This window comes from Cebus imitator, unplaced genomic scaffold (assembly GCF_001604975.1).
Source record: "Cebus imitator isolate Cc_AM_T3 unplaced genomic scaffold, Cebus_imitator-1.0 Scaffold57, whole genome shotgun sequence".
NCBI classification, from domain to species: Eukaryota; Metazoa; Chordata; class Mammalia; order Primates; family Cebidae; genus Cebus; species Cebus imitator.
In genome coordinates, this window is record NW_016107372.1 from 4,158,684 (window position 1) to 4,177,724 (window position 19,041).

Here is a 19,041-nt window from a genome sequence, read left to right on the forward strand (position 1 = left end):
AAAAATTTAAATAAGTAGACCTTTCTGGTGTCACAGCATCAGATATTTTATGGGCTTCCAATTAGAAATACACTTTATGATGTGATCCAGGTTACACACCACATTTATATGTATACTTACATAGCTATAGAAAAATTAAAGTTTCACAAAATAATGACTTATTATTACAACACATGATCAACCCCGATACATTTTATTCTATTCTACTTCACTTTTCAAAAATGCTGGTCCTGGTGGACTAAACTTATTTCCATTTTGGAAGTGTATAGAACCCGAGCATCAAAACAATACTGTATTTATTGTTTCTTTAAATTTCAGGGCACCATTGACCTGCAAGAGTCGAGCAATATTATTTCTGACATGCTCAGTGGACCTACTGCTGGTGTTCCTAACCATTGTCTTCCTAGTAGAACTTCTTTTGAGGTTAGTAGAATCAGCAAACAGTTATATGGAATGGAATATAAGAAAATACACAGTGAGGCGTGCTAAGAATTCCTCTGAAATGTAATGGAATGGAAATGTAGATTTCATTTAGCACTGAGTACATTTATCTTGAAAGAAAAATGGTGAAAATATCAAAGGTTTAAAAATAAAAACCCTCTGTTTTTTCATATGGTAGATGGATCATTTACTTTGTTGACTTATTTAAGATGAAGTAACAAGAGCCTTGTGGTTAAGCAACATGTATACAATCACAAAAGTATTATATTAATAATATAATATAATAATGTTCACCATGAAATCTGTAATGATCTGTGTGCACCTATCAAGTGTTGGGCACAGTGCTAAGTGATTTCAAAACATAGCTCATTTATCTTCCTGGCAACTCCACTGAAGTATTTTGGGACTGCTATAGTTTGAATGTGCCCCCTCCAAAATTCAGGTGTTATCAATGTGATAGAATGAAGAGGTAGGGCATTTAGCAGGTAATTAGGCCATGAAGGTTTCTCTCTTATTAATGGGATTAAGGCCCTATTAAAAGAGGCTTTCAGCAGCCTCAGGCCAGCTTGCCCTTCTGTCTTCTGCATGTGAGGATGCAGCCAAGAAAGCCCTCACCAGATCAAGGGCCAGCACCTGGCTTTTGGACTTCCCAGCCTCTAGAACTGTGAAAATAGATTCTTGTTCTTTATAAATTACTCAATCTCAGTTATTCTATTGTAGCAGCACAAAACAGGCTAAGACAGGACTCTATGCATCCAAATCATTTGCTTTCAGTGTAAAGATGCAGATTTCCAGGCCCCCCTCCAATTACTGAGTTACATTACTGAGCATGGGGGTCTGAGAACTGTATTTTTAACAGGACACCCTTTCCCCTCATGACTGTTTGGCCACCATGTGCCATTTTGTTCAACCCGCATGATCATTCATGGCAGCCTTGCTTGGCACACTGAATGTGAGAACCACTGTTTTTTGAGGTAGGAGATGAATGGATACCAGCACTTCAGAGTCAAGATTCCCTTTCTCTTCTTCATCTGCAGAGTCACAGAATATAGAATGTGGCTGCTCTGCAGTTAGGAGCTGACATTAAATACGTATCTGCTGGGAAGAGGAGCACTGCCTCCTACACAGAGCTTGGGCTGGAATGATTGCTTTTTGCTGACCATGTATTAAACCCGTAGCTTAGCTTCTGCTGCCTACAAGCTCAGGAGTTGTCATAACGCAGGGCCAGGTGGAGGGGAGGAAAAGTTGGCTTCTTTACCCCTCAGTGCCTCGCTGTCCTCCTCTAGCCTGAAGGCGCAGGATCACCTTGGGCATGGGCTGCTTAAGCAAAGCTTTTCTTCTCTTCCATAGCCCAGCATGGGCATCACTAGTGCATTCCAGGGGCCACATGGAAATATTTACCCATTGTCAAAGGGACAAATAGTGACCAGCTATTTTCTGCCATGGTTTGATAAAAAGGTAAATGTTACAATCTCTCTCACCCAGTTAATGAGAGACCCTGATTCAAAATTTCCTTGCTACTTTAAAGGACTTGATCAAACACAGCACTGTATTTAATCACACTTACTGGACCACGAAATCCTGGAGGGCCAATGTCCCCTTTCTGTCCCTACAATGAAAGATGATTACAAATTGTATATATGTTCACCCAAAGTATTTACACATAAAAAGCAAAGTGTATAGTTAAAATGAACAATAGATTGATGTTTAGATGTCATGTACAAACCAAATCAAAGTTAAAGGGACACTGACATTAAATTATTGTCCTGGAGAGCCCGTATTTGGGTAAGGAATCCTGTCTACAAGGTTGTACAGAAGTCGTTATTGACCTGGTGGTTCTGCAGGTTTCTTTGACAACACCATCTTCAATGCTTGCTCATGTACATTGCACATTCCTGTGTTCTCACCCAGGTTAGAGTCACAGGAATATCAGACTGTAGGTTATATGAATTTCCAAGTGTCACAGCTACAACCAACCCCCTTTCCTTCAAGAAGGCATTTCAGAATTCTACTGGAAGTGATACCATTAAAGTATAAATCTTGAATCTCCACATATACCTACCAATATAGCCATGTGTCACATAACGATGTTTGGGTCAATGATGGACTATGTGTATGGCAGTGTTCTCATAAGATTATAATACCATATTTTTACTAAACATTTTTTATGTTTAGTTATGTTTAGATATACAAATACCCACCACTGTGTTGCAATTGTCTATTTATTCAGTACAGTAACATGCTGTGCAGGTTTGTAGCCTAGGATCAACAATCTCTGCCTTTTAGGTTTGTGTGAATACACTCTATGATATTCGCACAATGACAAAAACAGCTAATGATGCATTTCTCAGAACATATCCCTGCCTTTAAGAAACATATCACTACAATTATTTGAAAATGTCTGTCACATATTGTCAGAAGTGCAGAATACAGTTCACAACTAATTGATCACGACCTTTCAACGTATCACGACTCAGATTGAGACTTGAACTCCAGCCTATGCTTGATCTCAAAATAACCACAAACTTCCTACAACTGTAGATCTTTTTCAGCCTCTTCCTTATGGGAAGCTGAAATCTCACTGGTTCTAAGTCAGACAACTTCAAGTACACAGAACAAATTTAATATATTTCCATCAATAATACCCTTCAAATGTTTAAGTAAAGTTGCCATATCTCTCTTTTCTTCTTAACAGACCTAGTAGGGTATTTGAATGAAGTCTGTTATTATAATCCCTTGTACTTAGGTCCAGGGTATAGGCAAAAGTAAAAGCATAGGCAAAACCCAACCTATTTAAAAAGGCTATGGATAGGATATTAGGAAGAGGTTTACCTTAATGCCATCTTCACCCGTTAACCCAGGGAAACCCCTGTTGCCCTTGACTCCCTAAAGAAAAGAACAAAAGGAAATGGGTCAGAAGACACATGAGCCAACTGCTTCTGTGGGGAGCAGGTGCAATTTGAACTCTTCTGGAACCAAGCATTGTGCTCAGACGATTGGGAGATGTAAAACTATGATTCCCAAATGCAATTTTTAAAAGCTGTAGGCTTTTTGTTTGTTTATAACTATTTAGTGACTTAAAAAATCCTTCTTCATCTAGTAGGAATGACAGTTTCACTACCTCCATGGGCTAAATCAAGTCTATATACCTCACTTCCAGGGAAGCCAGGAACACCATCTTTTCCAGGTTTTCCCTACAGCAAAAACAAATAAAAACATGAAATTTAATAAATATGGATAACTTTACAAATATCAAAATCTTAAGTGATATGATCATCTTCTCTTGACCTCAGGCATGAAGTCCGAGTAAGGCTCCTCAACCAGGTGTTAGAAGGACAAACTATTAACCACAGAATACACAATGACCCCCTCTTTCCAGGGCAGGCAGAAGCCAGTCAGAATGGGAAACTAGAGAAAGTCAAAGAAGGAAGGAAGCAAGAATATTAACAGCCAAACTTAAATTAGAGTTGATGCTGTTCATCCTAAGCTTGGAAGGAAAATAAAAAACACACTGGGTGGAGAAGTAAATAAGGAAGCCTAGAAAAAGAAAGATATTCACAGTCCATTTATTTATTTATTTGAAATATTGATAATTCCCTGCACCCCAGGTGTGCCTGTATTTAAATACATATATAAAAGATATAGTGTGGTATCTCAACTGACAGCTTGGATTGACTTTGATGGATTTGCCCTTCCTGATAAAATTTAAAAATCGTGTTCATTGAATATGTTTTATTAGGCAAATAATTTTTATAGATTTTACTTTTCCCAATGTGTAATTATTAGAGATTTAACACAATATATGAATTTAAGTTTTTCCAAAATGGATCTGAGTGGGGGAGTGGGCCCTTGCTGCTTCTGTTTTCCCAACTGCGTACTTTTGGCCACAGATTGCTTTATTTCCTTTGGGGGCTGCTCTTTCCCCTCTCTGGGTGGTTCTGATGGCACTGTCAATCTCAGTAGCCCACTGCCCCACTGGCCTGGCCAATCATGGTACCCCTTTCTCTTGGTTGCAGCCTTTTTTCCAGAGTGAGATATATGACAAAGTTGGGCCAATGAGATTAATTCCCTGGGATTTTATAAATGGACACAGGGAGAAAGATGCTCTCTTTCTCCTTTAATGCCATTATCCTGAAGTTGTCGGCTGCAAAGTAGCTCTTTCTCCCCATCTCCCCTGACATGGAAGATCATTTATCAGAGGAGAGAATGGGGCTGATATGCAGAGAGAAGCAGAAATGAGATGGAGAGGGAATTCTGCCCTTATTTTTTCAGGCTCTGAAGTCCTTGAACCCTGTTTCAGCCTTGAACTTCTTAGATACTTAAGCAAGTAAATCTTGCTTCCCAAATCTTAAAGAACAAAAATTAACTTAAAGCTAGCTTGAGTTTGATATCTTGTTCCCATAACCTAAAGAGTCCCAGGTCCTGACTAATTAAAGTTGCATATGGCACTGAATTTCCAAATTTACCTGTGGGCCAGGTTCTCCAGGAGCACCCTTTTCAGATCCATATGATTCTCCAGGCAGTCCCTATATGAATTAGAGCATTGTCAAGTTTTAAGAATTATTGAGTTTTTTTGCTTACATTGATTTTCATTAATTTGTCCCTTTTGGTTATTCTACCATTTAAAAACATGTTTAAATGAGCCATCTAAGAGAGAAATCTTGATGAATAGTAATTAAAAAACAGATGCTAAAAAAGAGAGAAATCTTTTAAACATGTTTAAATGAGCCATCTAAGAGAGAAATCTTGATGAATAGTAATTAAAAAACAGATGCTAAAAAAGCTGATGCTGAAGATAAATCATAACATGGGTGGCATTGGATGCATGTACAACAGTGCAAGGATTTCAGCTAGGAGTGGCCGTAAAATAACTCTAGTGTATTCATGATCTCTGAGGTCAAATGTTATTGTAGTTTAAGTATTAAGACTTAAAAGCAATAGCTGCTCTGCCTGTGGAGTAGCCCTTCTTTATTCGTTTACTTTCTTTAAAAAACAAACAAACAAACAAAAAACAAGGTAAAACATACATCAAACTAAATACTAAGGCTCTACTTTGTGTTGTGGGTACAATATAACTTTAAATAACCTACTGAGGGTCCAGGAGGTCCAGGCTTGCCCATCACTCCCTTGTCTCCCTTTTCCCCCTTGAGGTTCTGCCAAAAGAAACAGTCTAACATTATTGCAAGTGGATGAAATGAGATTTCACTGATTCAACAGTGGGACAAATCCTCTATCTGTTCAATAAACTGGGTTTACAAACTATCAATGTGTCTCATGTTAACACAACCCATTAGACCTTCCATTTCTCACATTTCAATTTTTTAATTTTAATTTTAATTTTTTGAGACAGAGTTCCACTCTTGTTGCCCAGGCTGGAGTACAATGGCATGATCTTGGCTCATCATAACCTTCGCCTCCTGGGCTTAAGCAATTCTCCTGCCTCAGCCTCCCAGGTAGCTGGGATTACAAGCATGTGCCACCACACCTGGCTAATTTTGTGTTTTTATTAGAGACAGAGTTTCTCCATGTTGATCAGTCTGGTCTCGAACTCCCGACCTCAGGTGATCCACCCGTCTCAGCCTCCCAATGCTGGGACTATGGGAGTGAGCCACCGTGCCCAGCCTCACATTTTAAATTTTATACCTGTGAACTCACTGAAACTACCTGCAAACTTTTTTTTTAAAAGAAAGTTTTTTTTTTTTTTTTATTTGTTTGTTTTTGAGACAAAGTCTCACTCTGTTGCCCAGGCTGGAGCCTCACATCTTCCCCACATAATATTTTCAGGTTTACGAGTAAAGGACAGGAAATAATTAATCCTGGAGTTCCAGCTGGCCGAGGGAGCTAGGCTGAGCTGGGCTTAGACAACAAGAGCTTGTAAAAGAGGTTCAGGGTCACAAGGACTTCATCTTAGACACAGGAAGGCACAACCCTAATCGTAAAATTGCAGAGTTACCGTTCTGTTATCTGGGCCAGTGAGGGTCACAGAAACTGTTCCTGGTGGTCCCGGGGGTCCTGTTAACCCTTTCACACCCTAAAGACAAAAACACTCAGGAGTGAGATAATAAACAACAGCATCAGCATTTCAATGTTACTACTACGTTTGAAGGGTCTACTTTTCCCCTTTAGTGCTTGTACCAGGAGATAGAACAAAGGAAGATATGTTAATTTCTCCTTGGCCAGTAAGTAAATGGCATAGGCTGATATGCTCTAGACAAAATATCTTGTCTGCTAATAAAACATAGTATTTAAATTACCTGCTCTCCTTTTTGTCCTATCACTCTGTCACCCATGTGACCCTGTAAGAAAACACAAAACCAAATTATTTTCTAAAAATAAATAAGAATAAATAGTCAAAGCCCATCAAAGTTCCAATATTTGTAACTGAGCATTTATATTGTAACTTTAATTTTAGAATGATAAATTATTTTAGCTATTTCTTAGAGAAGAGCATTGATATGTTTCTTTTAAAGGAGGAGCTCTTGAGATGCAGAAAGCTTAAAGGACTTACTTAACATGGCAAATGCTGACATGCAGGGGTGCGGGGGAGGGAAAGGAGCCCAGCTCAGAGCATCTTTTTCTGGCTCAGCAGTAGCTAGTTTTGATCCCACTGGCCAGCTACTTAACTTCCCCATGCCCTTGTTTTCTTGTTTTAAAAGTAAGAATGAGTAGCTGCATTTCAGAATTCTGAAATTCAGTACTTAATAGGGAATCTAATAATAGAATTCCAGCTACCTGACTTCACTAGTAATTTAGTGACATGAGTCTAATGTGAATAGTTTCTTCACTAATGATGGCTGTTGCATCATTTCAACGAATATTGCTTGCTTAATCAACATTGAGTGCGCAGATCTTCCCCCAGTTAGACCAAAAGCTGTAGAGGAATCAAAACACTTTAAACCTCAGCTCTGCCCTGTACGGTCTATTGGACAATTCACTTAACCAGAACCTATCCATCTCTCAGCGAGTGCGTGTGTGTGTGTGCGTGCGTGCGTGCGTGCATGTGTATCAATGAGAAAATAAATACAAAAGCATTTTGGAAAATACCTTGTATAAAAAGCTACCCAACACCGGGCATGGTGGCTCATGCCTGTAATCTTAGCACTTTTGGATGCTGAGGCAGGTGATAACCTGAAGTCAGGAGTTCCAGACCAGCCTGGCCAACATGGTGAGACCTCATCTCTACTAAAAATACAAAAAAATTAGCCAGGCATGGTGGTGTGCACACCTGTAATTCCAGCTAGTTGGGAGCCTGAGGCAGGAGAATCACTTGAACCCAGGAGGTGGAGGTTGCAGTGAGCCAGGATCGCACCACTGCACTCCAGCCTGGGCAACAGAGTGAGACTCTGTGTCAAAAAAATAAACAAAATAATAATAATAAAATAATAAAATAAAATAGTACTACTACCTGATAGTAGGAGATACTGTGCTTAGGACTAATTACCTATTGGGGCTCAGTCTCACTCAACATTTTTATACTTAAACTAACAATTGGACTTTTTTTTTTTAATGGAGCCTCTCTCTGTCACCCAGGCTGGAGTGCAATGGCATAATCTTGGCTCACTGCAAACTCCAACTCCTGAGTTCAAGAGATTCTCCTGGCTCAGCCCCCTTGAGTAGCTGGGATTCAGGCATGCACCACCATGCCCGGCTAATTTTTGTATTTTTAGTGGAGACAGGGTTTCATCATGTTGGCCAGGCTGGTCTCAAACTCCTGAACTCAAGTGTTCCACCTGCCTTAGCCTCTCAAAGTGCAGGGATTACAGGTGCAGGCCACTGCGCCTGGTCTGGTCTTAACAAAAACGCATGCAAGACCCTGTGTAATGAGCACACAAATAGTCATCTTTTACTTACTAGCATAAGACCAGGTTGGCTTTGTGAAGCAGCACACTACAAAAACTCAGAGGATAATGTGTTGTGTGAGATGATCAGAAATGGAAAACCTGTGGATTAAGAATCCTTGCCTTTTTCCTGATAAGTACCTTCTTATAAATTGAATTAAAGACTCTTTATATTAGGGATCAAGTTATTGAAATGCAGGGAGAATAGAGGTGAGAGCAGCTAGCCCTGCTCTTTCCTGCCAGGAATCCTTGTGAGTTTCAGAGAGGTGCCTAACAGTGACCCACATGCAGAATCAGACCAGGGTTAGCTTTGAGATTGAGTAGGGTGTTCTAGCTGTTACGTCATAGGAACTGTAGTCTACCTTAGGTCCTCTAGGTCCCATGGCTCCTGGAAAGCCCTAGAAAAATCCACAAATGAAAATCATAGCAGAAAATACATTCAACCAGAAAATTATTTTAATAACTTTTTAATAATAAATAATCTGTTAGTTGACAGAGTCTGTAGCAAGGATGACTTCATACTCACAAAGAACCCTGGAGGACCAGGTGGGCCAACAGGGCCAGGAAAACCTGGAGGGCCTGGCAAACCCTTGAAATTAAGAGAATAAGAGTGAGTTTGAATTGACTTCTCACTTAATAACAATGTCCATTAATTAAATGCATTAAAATATTTTAATACATTCAGAAGAGCATAACACCTTCCTTTTCAGTGACTGCAGCTAATTACAACAAACATCAAAAAGTGTGTTGCCGTGTGTAACAGGCTGGCAGGACCATTTGCATGATACCGTTTCTGGGAAAATGACCAGAGTAGTTGCTTTACTTGAGAAGTTTCAAAATTTTGCTTTTCTCTTTCTTCCTACCTCTTTTCTTTTCCCTTTTTCTTTCTCTCTCTTGTTTTGGCCAAATATGCTCCTACATTAGGGCCTGCCAGTTGCTCTCCCTCTGCCTAGAATCCCCTTTTCCCAGGTATCTGTATGACTCACTCCCTTTTCCTTTTCTTGTCTTTATGTAATTGTCATCCTTTGCGTAAAGCCTTCCTGCTTATCCAAAGTTGAAATTCACCTTCCAACCCAGACACTTCCTATTCTGCTTTCCTGCATTATTTTTATTTTTAGCGTTTATTACTAGCATGCCATAGAGTTACTCATTTCCCCCACTAGAAGGTAAGCTCTATGAAGGTGCACTCACACACACACACACACACACACACACACACACACACATATATATATATATATATATATATATATATATATATAAATAAATATATAAAGAGACTGGATCTCACTATGTTGCCCAGGCTGGCCTAGAACTCCTACGCTCAAGAGACCTTCTCATCTCAGCTTTCCCAAGTAGCTGAGACTACATGCACACATCATCACACCTGGATAATTTCTGTATCTTTAGTAGAGACAGGGTTTCACCATGTTGGCCAGGCTGGTCTCAAACTCCTGACCTCAGGTGATCCGCCTGCCTCTGCCTCCCAAAGTCCTGGGATTACAGGTGTGAGCCACCATGACTGGACTTAAATCTATATTTTCACTGATTTGTGCCCTGCTATATTTCTAGAGCCTAGAAATAGCCCCTGGCATATAATTGGCATGTAAAAATATTTCTTATATAATCAAATATACCATCATTATATCTTCAGCATGACCATAATGACTAATACATAGATGATAATCAATACACATTTAAAGAATGTGTCAATATCTCAGAATACTATTATCTCTTTCTTTCTGGATACCCTGCCTTCAGCATCTGGACTCTTAAATGTTTTCTAAGGAAAAAAGCAAGAGACGCCATATCTTGCATCTCTTCTCAGAAGCTCCCAATTGCATCATTCTGCATTTTTTGCAGCTCCTAGTCTAACTTTACATCCTCAGTTGGGATGGCTCACCATACAGGAGTTCAACAGCCTCAACTCAAACTCACTTAGGCAAATAGCCCATCTCTACCAGGAATTTCCACATATAATTCTGAACTATGTCAAAATATTTCTGGTTAATTGGCTGGGCATGGTGGCTCATGCCTGTAATCCCAGCACTTTGGGAGTCTGAGGTAGGCGGATCACCTGAGGTCAGGAGTTCGAGACCAGCCTGGCCAACATGGTAAAACCCCGTCTCTATTAAAAATACAAAAATTAGCCAGGCATTGTGGCTTATGCCTGTAATCCCAGCTACTCGGGAGGCTGAGCCAGGAGAATTGCTTGAATCTTGGAGGCAGAGGTTGCAGTGACCCAAGATTGTGCCACTGCACTCCAGCCTGGGTGATAGAGGCAGATTCCATCTCTCTCTCTCTCTCTCTCTCTCTCTCTCTATATATATATATATATATATATATATATATATATATATATATATGTAACATTAATTCTGGTTATATATAACTATAACCTGACAGTTAACACTTGCTTGTGGTTTAGGTCTAGAAAGGGTCTTTTTGAATCACAAAGTAAAACCCTCACAGCCCCAAAGGCAGTTGTGTCTCTTTGTATCTATCCCTTTTGGATCACACTCAGGCTACATATGTATAAACCAGAAAAGCAAAGACTTCAACTGGAGAGAGTTGCATTTAAATCAAAATCTCTTATTTTACCATTATGCAAATTTAAAAATAGGGCTGTTATTTAACATTATAGTTTTAAATGGTATTCAATGTGTGATACAAATCTATCCTTATTTTCAACAAATACAAACTAAGTGGAACATAACTATTCCTGTGAGATTCAGGCAAGCTTGGTGACTGAGAGTGAAGAAGAGAACAAAAAACATACTAAAATCATCTTTGTATATCAGCATCATGTAGTTTTCCAGAATAGAGTGAAAGCTTTAGAATGAAATGAGGCCAGACATGTAAATACAATAAATAGGAGTTTATATTTAAAATCTTTTTAAGAGAGTGAGAGGGACCTTTGGGGGAAAAGAGAGATGGAGGAAAGAGGTGAAAGGAGAGAAAGAGTGAAAAACTGAGAATAGTAGGGATCTTCTCTGAAGTGCTGTACCTGTGGTCCTGGAGCCCCTGGCAACCCGGGGTCCCCTTTTGCATCAAGTTCTATGTCGTCTCCTTTAGCAGGAGCACCCTTGAAAATGAAGAATTTCATCAAACATCATCAGTTATATTTTCAAAACCCCTTTAAATGCTTATTCAAGGTCATATTTCTTCAAAGATAAAAGTCCTTTTGAAGATATATACTTAGAGAAATGATTTCAGATTTTGTAGTTATTCCATTATGAAGAATTCAAAGCATTTTTATATTTTCTACAATCAAAAATTTACAGTGGGCTGGGTGCAGTGGCTCACGCCTGTAATCCCAGCACTTTGGGAGACCAACATGGTCAATCACCCGAGGTTAGGAGTTCAAGACCTGCTTGACTGACATGGCGAAACCCCATCTCTACTAAAAATACAAAATTAGCCAGACATGGTGGCATGCACTTGTAATCCCAGTTACTTGGGAGGCTGAGACAGAAAAATTGCTTGAACCCAGGAGGCAGAGGTTTCAGTGAGCTGAGAAGGCACCACTGCACTCCAGCCTGGGTGACAGAGCAAGACTCCTTCTCAAAAAAAGAAAAAAATTACAGTGGAAAGAAGAAAGATCTAGGGGTAATAAATCATTTCACAAGACACCCAACATAGTGGCAGTTCCAGCTCTAGAATGTGGGGCCCTGAGCATGAGGTCAGTTCTCTTCTCCTAGACTCTGCTTTCTTAAAGAATGATACAAAACCTATATATTTAAGACTTATTATGACAAGAGCCAGAAGGAACCGTTTAATAGAAATAAATATGTCCTCATTATTATTGATTCTGAATGATTAAGGTCTGGATTATGAAATCTTATTTGTAATGACTTAAGTCTCATTATTTAATAGAAGTCCTTTTTATATGTACAATTAGAGATTTTCAGCCACAGTATTCCACCAGTGACTTACCTTTTGCCCTTTCAAACCAGCAGGACCCTAGGAAAAAGGCAGACTATGAACAACTAGAAGAAAATCAAATGCGCACACTCCTACTTGGTCTACTGTGCCCTCTCTGCTATTGTGCATCCCCTCCCCACCATACACCTCCCACTGGCTTACAAATCAAAGGCCCCCTGAATCTTTTACCTCCCACCATATTGTCCTGTCTCTCTCTTGTCTCACCTGTAAACTTCCCATTTTGTTCATTTCCCACTCATTCCTCAGTTCCAAATCTGCCCCCTGCTCCATCCTACCATGGAATTGTCCATTGCTAAGGTCAGACATGATACTGATGTTGCTAAAACCAATGCCAACATGTCAGTCCTCCTCTGATTGGACTTTGCAGCAGCTGTCTGCCACTTCTTTCTACTACAATATATCTTTCCTGGGCCTCCATAATACACCCCTGCTGGTTTTCTTTCTACCACCAGGGCCACTCCTTTATTGCTGGCTCATTCTCCTTGATCTCAACGTTACTGCTGGAGCTAAGTCTCAGTTCCAAGCCCCCTTTCTCCTCACTCTGACTCCTTGAGTCACCACCAGGTGAGACCTCTTCTCTGAATGAATCAAAGTGCCTGTCGTGCATCTCCATTTGGATGTCTCAAAGCAAAATAAAGTCTCAGCTGCTAAACTTACACTCATAATGCATGTATTCATCCATTCCCTATTAGTTGAATGTCTACTATTGGCTTTCCCAGACTGTGCTAAAGTAATGACAGATTTGTGTATATGGCCATATGGAGTAGTTCACTTTTATTTATACTTTATGTCTTTGATGGAAAATTAGAAATGCAAACCTACCGGGATCCCTGGGTAGCCTGGTGTCCCTGGGAGTCCTGGAAACCCCTGCTCACCCTAAAAGACATACAAAGTTTGTCATTATTCTTAGTTGCTCTAGAATAGGCTATTCAGATATTTTTCCTGTTTCTCGCTTCCAACCTTGCAATGGTAAATCTAGACAAAGTAATCCGAATTCCTTATGGCTACTGGGTCATGAGGCTGAAGACCAAAAAACCATTATCTTAATTAAAAACAGGATTAGAATACTGTTTCTCAAATTGTGCATAAATGGCAAAGTCTAATTGTGCCAAGAACTTTTTAATTGCTGTTTCCTTCAAACTTGAGTAATTAGTTCATTCATGGCCACCATTCTGGAGAAAAGGAGAGCTCAGTTCAAAAACAAAAGGAGGTGAGTGAACACTGAAAAGCTCAGTCTTTCCTTCCCCAAAACAAATTCTGCACTCAGTGCTTTGGTTTCTGATTTATGTACACAACCTCAGATGAAAACAACCAGTTGAGCTCCCAGTTTTCTTTCTATGGGAGAACTTTCCTTAAAAGACCGAAAGTAAGGAATATGGATAAAGACAATGGGAAGTTTCCTGGCTCCAAATCTTACTATTGGTTCTGGCCTAAAGGAATGTTTCAAGGAAAGCCTGCCTGCCTTTCATTGCCACTTCATCTTGATTCAGTCATTCAGCAAAGCATTTTTTAAAAGTTATGCTTTAAGTTCTGGGGTACATGTGCAGATCGTGCAGGTTTATTATATAGGTATACATGTGCCATGGTGGTTTGCTGCATCCATTCCCCCGTCGTCTACATTAGGTATTTCTCCTAGTGTTATCCCTCCCCAATCCTTCTACTCCCTGCTAACCCTCACCTAGCTCCCCAGCCCCCCAACAGGCCCCAGTGTGTGATGTTCCCCTCCCTGTGTCCATGTGTTCTCATTGTTCAACGCCTACTTATGAGTGAGAACATGTGGTGTTTGGTTTTTTGTTCTTGTGTCAGTTTGCTGAGAATGATGGTTTCCAGCTTCATCCATGTCCCTGCAAAGGACATGAACTCATCCTTTTTTATGGCTGCATAGTATTCCATGGTGTATATGTGCCACAATTTCTTTATCCAGTTTATCATTGATGGGCATTTGCGTTGGTTCCAAGTCTTTGCTGTTGTAAACAGTGCCACAATAAACATACGTGTGCACGTGTCTTTATAATTGAATGTTTTATAATCCTTTGGGTATATACACCTAGTAATGGGATTGCTGGGTCAAACGGTATTTCTAGTTTGAGATCCTTGAGGAATCGCTACACTGTCTTCCACAATGGTTGAACTAATTTGCACTCCCACCAACAGTGTAAAAACGTTCCTGTTTCTCCACATCTCTCCAGCATCTGTTGTCTCTGGATTTTTTAATGATCACCATTCTAACTGGTGTGAAATGATATCTCAATGTGGTTTTGATTTGCATTTCTCTAAAGACCAGTGATGATGAGCTTTTTTTCCTATGTTCGTTGGCTGCATAAGTGTCTTCTTTTGAAAAGTGTCTGTTCATATCCTTTGCCCACTTTTTGATGGGGTTGTTTTTTTCTTGTAAATTTGTTTATTAATCATCTTCTGTGTGAAAAGTACATACCTTAGAACCATTGCATCCTGGTACACCAGCAAGTCCATACAGTCCAGTATTGCCTGGGGTGCCCTGGAGGAAGAACAAATCTCAATGAGGAGGGCCATCCCGAGAAACAGCACCGAACCCAAGGAAAAAGACGGACTGATTTAAATAGCTCTTGAAATATAAATGATTGTTTATATGGTTGAGTAGTAATTATGTACATTGTGGTTTTGTATATAATTTCAGTAACAACAAACTAAATAGAATGATTAAAATGAAGACTTATCAAGTGAGATGTGGATGTTTCAGATAAAGTGAAAGCCTTTTATCCATAAAATAAAGTCCCTTAACACACTGTATTAAGCTGGGGAGAAAGGAAGGGAAAAAGAAGAGGAAAGTATGCACAGATGAAACTATTATTCTATGCTATTAAATACAATCATTTCATTCTATCCTATCCTGTCCTATCCTATCAGCTTGTAATATATAGTTTGCTTCAGTACCTGTGGGGGTTAGTTCCAGGATCCCATGGATACCAAAATCCACAGATACTCAAATCTCTTATATAAAATGATATCGTATTTGCACATAACCTATACATATCCTCCTGTATACTTAAAATCACCTCTAGATTACTTATAATACCTAATACAGTGTGAATGCTATGTAAATAGCTCTTATACTGTAATGGCTTTTAGTTTAGATACTTTTTATTATTATTTAAAATTTTTTTTTAAATCTACAGTTGATTGATAGAATCCATGGATATGGAATCCATGGATTTGGAGGGCTGACTTACTATATAATTTAACTATCCTTCATATTCCATCCCATCCCATCCTATCCTGCTTGCATTTCAGGAAGTACAATTTGACTCATATATCATATAAATCCACATACTAATATCATATACCATCCTAAGGTGGTATTTTCTTCATGTAACAAATGTATTAGCACACATTTCCTTGTACAACTGTTTTAACTTCTTTATTAAAATGAGCTTACTTTAAATTTTCTAGCTACGGATTTTTCCTATTACTTACTGGAAGTCCAGGAGAACCAGAAAATCCTGGCAATCCAGTTATTCCCTGAAGACAGAAAAAAAGGAGGGGGTGGCAAAAAGAATGAACAACAACAAAAAAAACTTTAAACATCTTTAATCTATAAACATAAATGTATTTACCATTGCAATAACCTTTTTCTGCAGCTATAACTGGGAATAACTCGAAACGATTGGGAAAACAAAACAAAAGGTTTAACTTCTGTAAATCTCACATTTATGTAATTGTTAAAAAGATATCATTAAGATTATTTTTGGCTTTGGGGATAGATTCCTAAAGTACAATATGTATACTATAAAGTGCTCCAGTCTTCTGAGACCAGCTTTACTGAATAGCTTGGCGAATGTTGACCTACGTGCACTTTTGTACACCATCATCCCATCAGACACAGAGCTTCTCTATCGCTCCAGAGGTTCTTTCATGCCCTTTCTTGGTTGAACACTTGCCCCTAATGTGGTAACCACTCTTTTGACATCTATCATTATGGATGAGTTTTACCTGTTCTTCACCTTCATCTATAGGCGTACATGCAGTGTACGCCTTCATGACATTTGTGTAACTCATACGGTGCAAAGCTGATCTTTTAAAAAGAAGAATGAATTCATCAAACGATCAGGATGGACTGGTTGGACTACTAACCCTTACACCTTTGGCACCAGTGAGTCCTGGAAGTCCTGGAGAGCCCTAGATTCAAGTGAAAAAAGAAAAAGTAAACACTCTGAAAATCATTTGGTACTAAGAAATCTATATATTAAACCCAGGCTTATTCACATGCCAAGCTGTTTCGCTCTTGTGATTATTTCATTGTTAATAAGATTCTATGGCTTGTTTATTTCATTGGAGCTAAACTGTTTATCAGAAAAGACAAAAATTCATTCAAACCCTTGCTACTCAAAGTGGGGCTTGGGGCCTGCAGCCTTAGCATTACCTGGAAACCCATTAGAAATGTAGAATCTTAGATCTGCCTCACCTCCCAGACTATTGATCCAGAATCTGCCCTTTTAACATGATTCTTTAGTGATTCTTGTACACATTAAAGTCTGTGATGTGCTGCTGCAAAAGTGCCAATTAGCCACACAGCTGCTGGGGTCCGATAAAAATGAATGACACAATTACAATGGTGGATGAGAATGGCAGCCGTATTTCTGTGCACAAGAAACACTGTATTAACAAAATGTGCCTGACATGCACAAGGAAATAAATAGCCAAGCAAGGACTGCCTGAACCAGAGATAAGCTTGCTTTGGGCACACAATGCATTAAGTTTCGAGGCCCTATTTCTTGGAGAATAACCTTAAATGGAGACTGTTTCAGCTAGGCCATGTGGTGTGAAAGTTTCATTGTCCAAAAGCCATTTTTATCATTCCAGAGAGTGTCAGTATGTTTTCTTTTATTATTATTATTATTGTTCGAGAAAAGGGTTGTTACAGAATCCCCTGAGATTGCACTGTCAAGGCCAAAGTCAGTCTCTCCCATCTGAGATGGAATTCTTGGGTGTGTGACTGTGTTCAAAGCCATTCCCCTTCTCTACAGGATTCTACTCATGTTATACAGAAAGCAAAAGGTTTTACTTGCAGGTTTTACTTTCTTACTGTAAATTTTTTTCATGTAGAAAACATTTAAAACTAAGAAATCTTGTAAATCTAAGACATCTTTTTGGTCAGGTTTAAATATCCTCTAATTGTCTGCCTTTGGTTGTATTATCTTTTGTAGCTATTAATAGATATCTGAAAGCTTTATATGCTTTAAAATATGAATCTGTGACAACAGGGCACTCAGGTTTTCTGGATTAATTTTATGGAATGCCTGCACTCATGTAACTCATACTAAGCACCATGTGTTTACGACTATTTTAATGAATTGTAGAATCTCTAAAGAAATGCTGAAGAGAATCAAGCAGATTAGGGTATAGAACGCAATTTTTTTAAAGAAAGGAATGGCATTAGGCTGATCTAAGTCCAGGGTTGAAGTGGCAAACTCGTTCTACCAGTGAAACTGGAGGAAAACCCAAGTCCTTACCCTAAAGGAAGTCAGTGTTCAGTTTCTGCCCAGACTCTGAGTGACTTTTTCAAAATTAGGATGAGAAGAAGGAGAAATGGACAAAGAGAACACATACATGAATATGGTGGACAGGGAAATGGCAGAATTACTGGAAAACAGCAAGCTCTTGCATTTTTACTTGTAAGCTGTGGGTGTGGATTTAGTTTCTTTGGTTTCAAGAGTTTGATTCTGGCGTCATGTATGTGACATAAGAAATACATATTTGTTCTATGCCTTTGGTTCCTGACACAGAGCTCCCAAAACCCTTCTAATATTCTTAGTGATAGGAGCATAAAGATCATCTTTGTTCTAATATTTGATGTTTGACCTCAGTTCTTGACTCAGGGCTTCTAAATTCCTTGGAATATCCTGGGTGATAGAAGTGTCTTTTGTTTTTAAGCAGCAACTCTTGGTGGGCTCCCAGATGGGGGCTGGTCATCAGCAAGACTGAGCCATGATTCGAAGCTTGAAACTTTCAGCTCCAGCCGCACACTTCAGTGAGGAAGGGGGAGCTGGAGATTGAGTTTACAGTTGATCCTGCCCAAATGACGACACCTCCTTAAGAATCCCTAAAGCATGGCATTCAGAGAGCTTCTGGGTGGGTGAACATCCGCGTTCCAGGAGGTAGTGCACCTTAACTCCATGGTGACAGAAGCTCCTGGACTTGAGATCCTCTGGACCTCCTCTGATATATCTCTTCATCTCTTGTTCATAAACTGATAAATGTTCCCATGAGTCCTATGAGGCTCTATAGTTAATTATCAAACCAGAGGAAGAGGCCATGGGAACCTATGATTTATTTGTAGCCAAGTTGGACAGAATTATGGGTAACTGAGGACCCACCACGTATGACTAGTCTTGAAGTGGGGACAGTTCTCTGGGACCGAGCCCTTACCATATGGGATCTGCACTAACCCCAGGTATTTAATGTCATAATTGAATTGTTGGGTACCCAGTTGGTATCCAGAGAGTCGGTGAATTGTTTGGTGTGAGGGCAACCCCCCACACAATGTAAAACTAGGCTTGAACTCTTATTTTGCTCCCTGTGGGCTGTGTGACCCAGGAAGAATTACTCCAATGCGCTGTGTTAGTTTTCGCATCCAGGTAGTGGAGGTAATTATGGGAACTATGTTATAAGTCACCATAGTCATGATTTGTGGGATCGATGTGAGGAGTAAATGAGATCCAGAAAGAAATCGATGGCTCAATACTAAACACAGAGTACATACGCAGCAGGTTGGCTGTGGCTTGATTATTTACATATTCCATACATTATCCTTATGCATATTCTTTTTTTTTTTTTTTTT

The 19,041-nt window shown here is 39.4% G+C and overlaps 1 protein-coding gene across 2 annotated transcripts in view; it reads right to left on the reverse strand.

Moving 5' to 3' along the window:
* Nucleotides 1-19,041, reverse strand: part of LOC108304799 (collagen alpha-3(IV) chain) — a 147,110-nt gene that overhangs the window by 53,119 nt on the left and 74,950 nt on the right. The window contains exons 4-18 of one of the 2 annotated variants that reach the window (XM_017529110.2): nucleotides 16,335-16,379; nucleotides 15,678-15,722; nucleotides 14,659-14,721; nucleotides 13,047-13,100; nucleotides 12,216-12,242; nucleotides 11,287-11,364; nucleotides 8,806-8,868; nucleotides 8,642-8,677; nucleotides 6,696-6,737; nucleotides 6,395-6,472; nucleotides 5,532-5,594; nucleotides 4,908-4,967; nucleotides 3,591-3,635; nucleotides 3,274-3,327; nucleotides 2,009-2,050 (exon numbers count right to left, since the gene is read on the reverse strand). In XM_017529110.2, coding sequence (XP_017384599.1) covers nucleotides 2,009-2,050; nucleotides 3,274-3,327; nucleotides 3,591-3,635; nucleotides 4,908-4,967; nucleotides 5,532-5,594; nucleotides 6,395-6,472; nucleotides 6,696-6,737; nucleotides 8,642-8,677; nucleotides 8,806-8,868; nucleotides 11,287-11,364; nucleotides 12,216-12,242; nucleotides 13,047-13,100; nucleotides 14,659-14,721; nucleotides 15,678-15,722; nucleotides 16,335-16,379 — 795 coding nt within the window. Of the gene's footprint in view, nucleotides 1-2,008; nucleotides 2,051-3,273; nucleotides 3,328-3,590; nucleotides 3,636-4,907; nucleotides 4,968-5,531; nucleotides 5,595-6,394; nucleotides 6,473-6,695; nucleotides 6,738-8,641; nucleotides 8,678-8,805; nucleotides 8,869-11,286; nucleotides 11,365-12,215; nucleotides 12,243-13,046; nucleotides 13,101-14,658; nucleotides 14,722-15,677; nucleotides 15,723-15,817; nucleotides 16,380-19,041 lie in introns of both variants that reach the window. The other variant, XM_017529111.2, reaches the window with a different exon arrangement.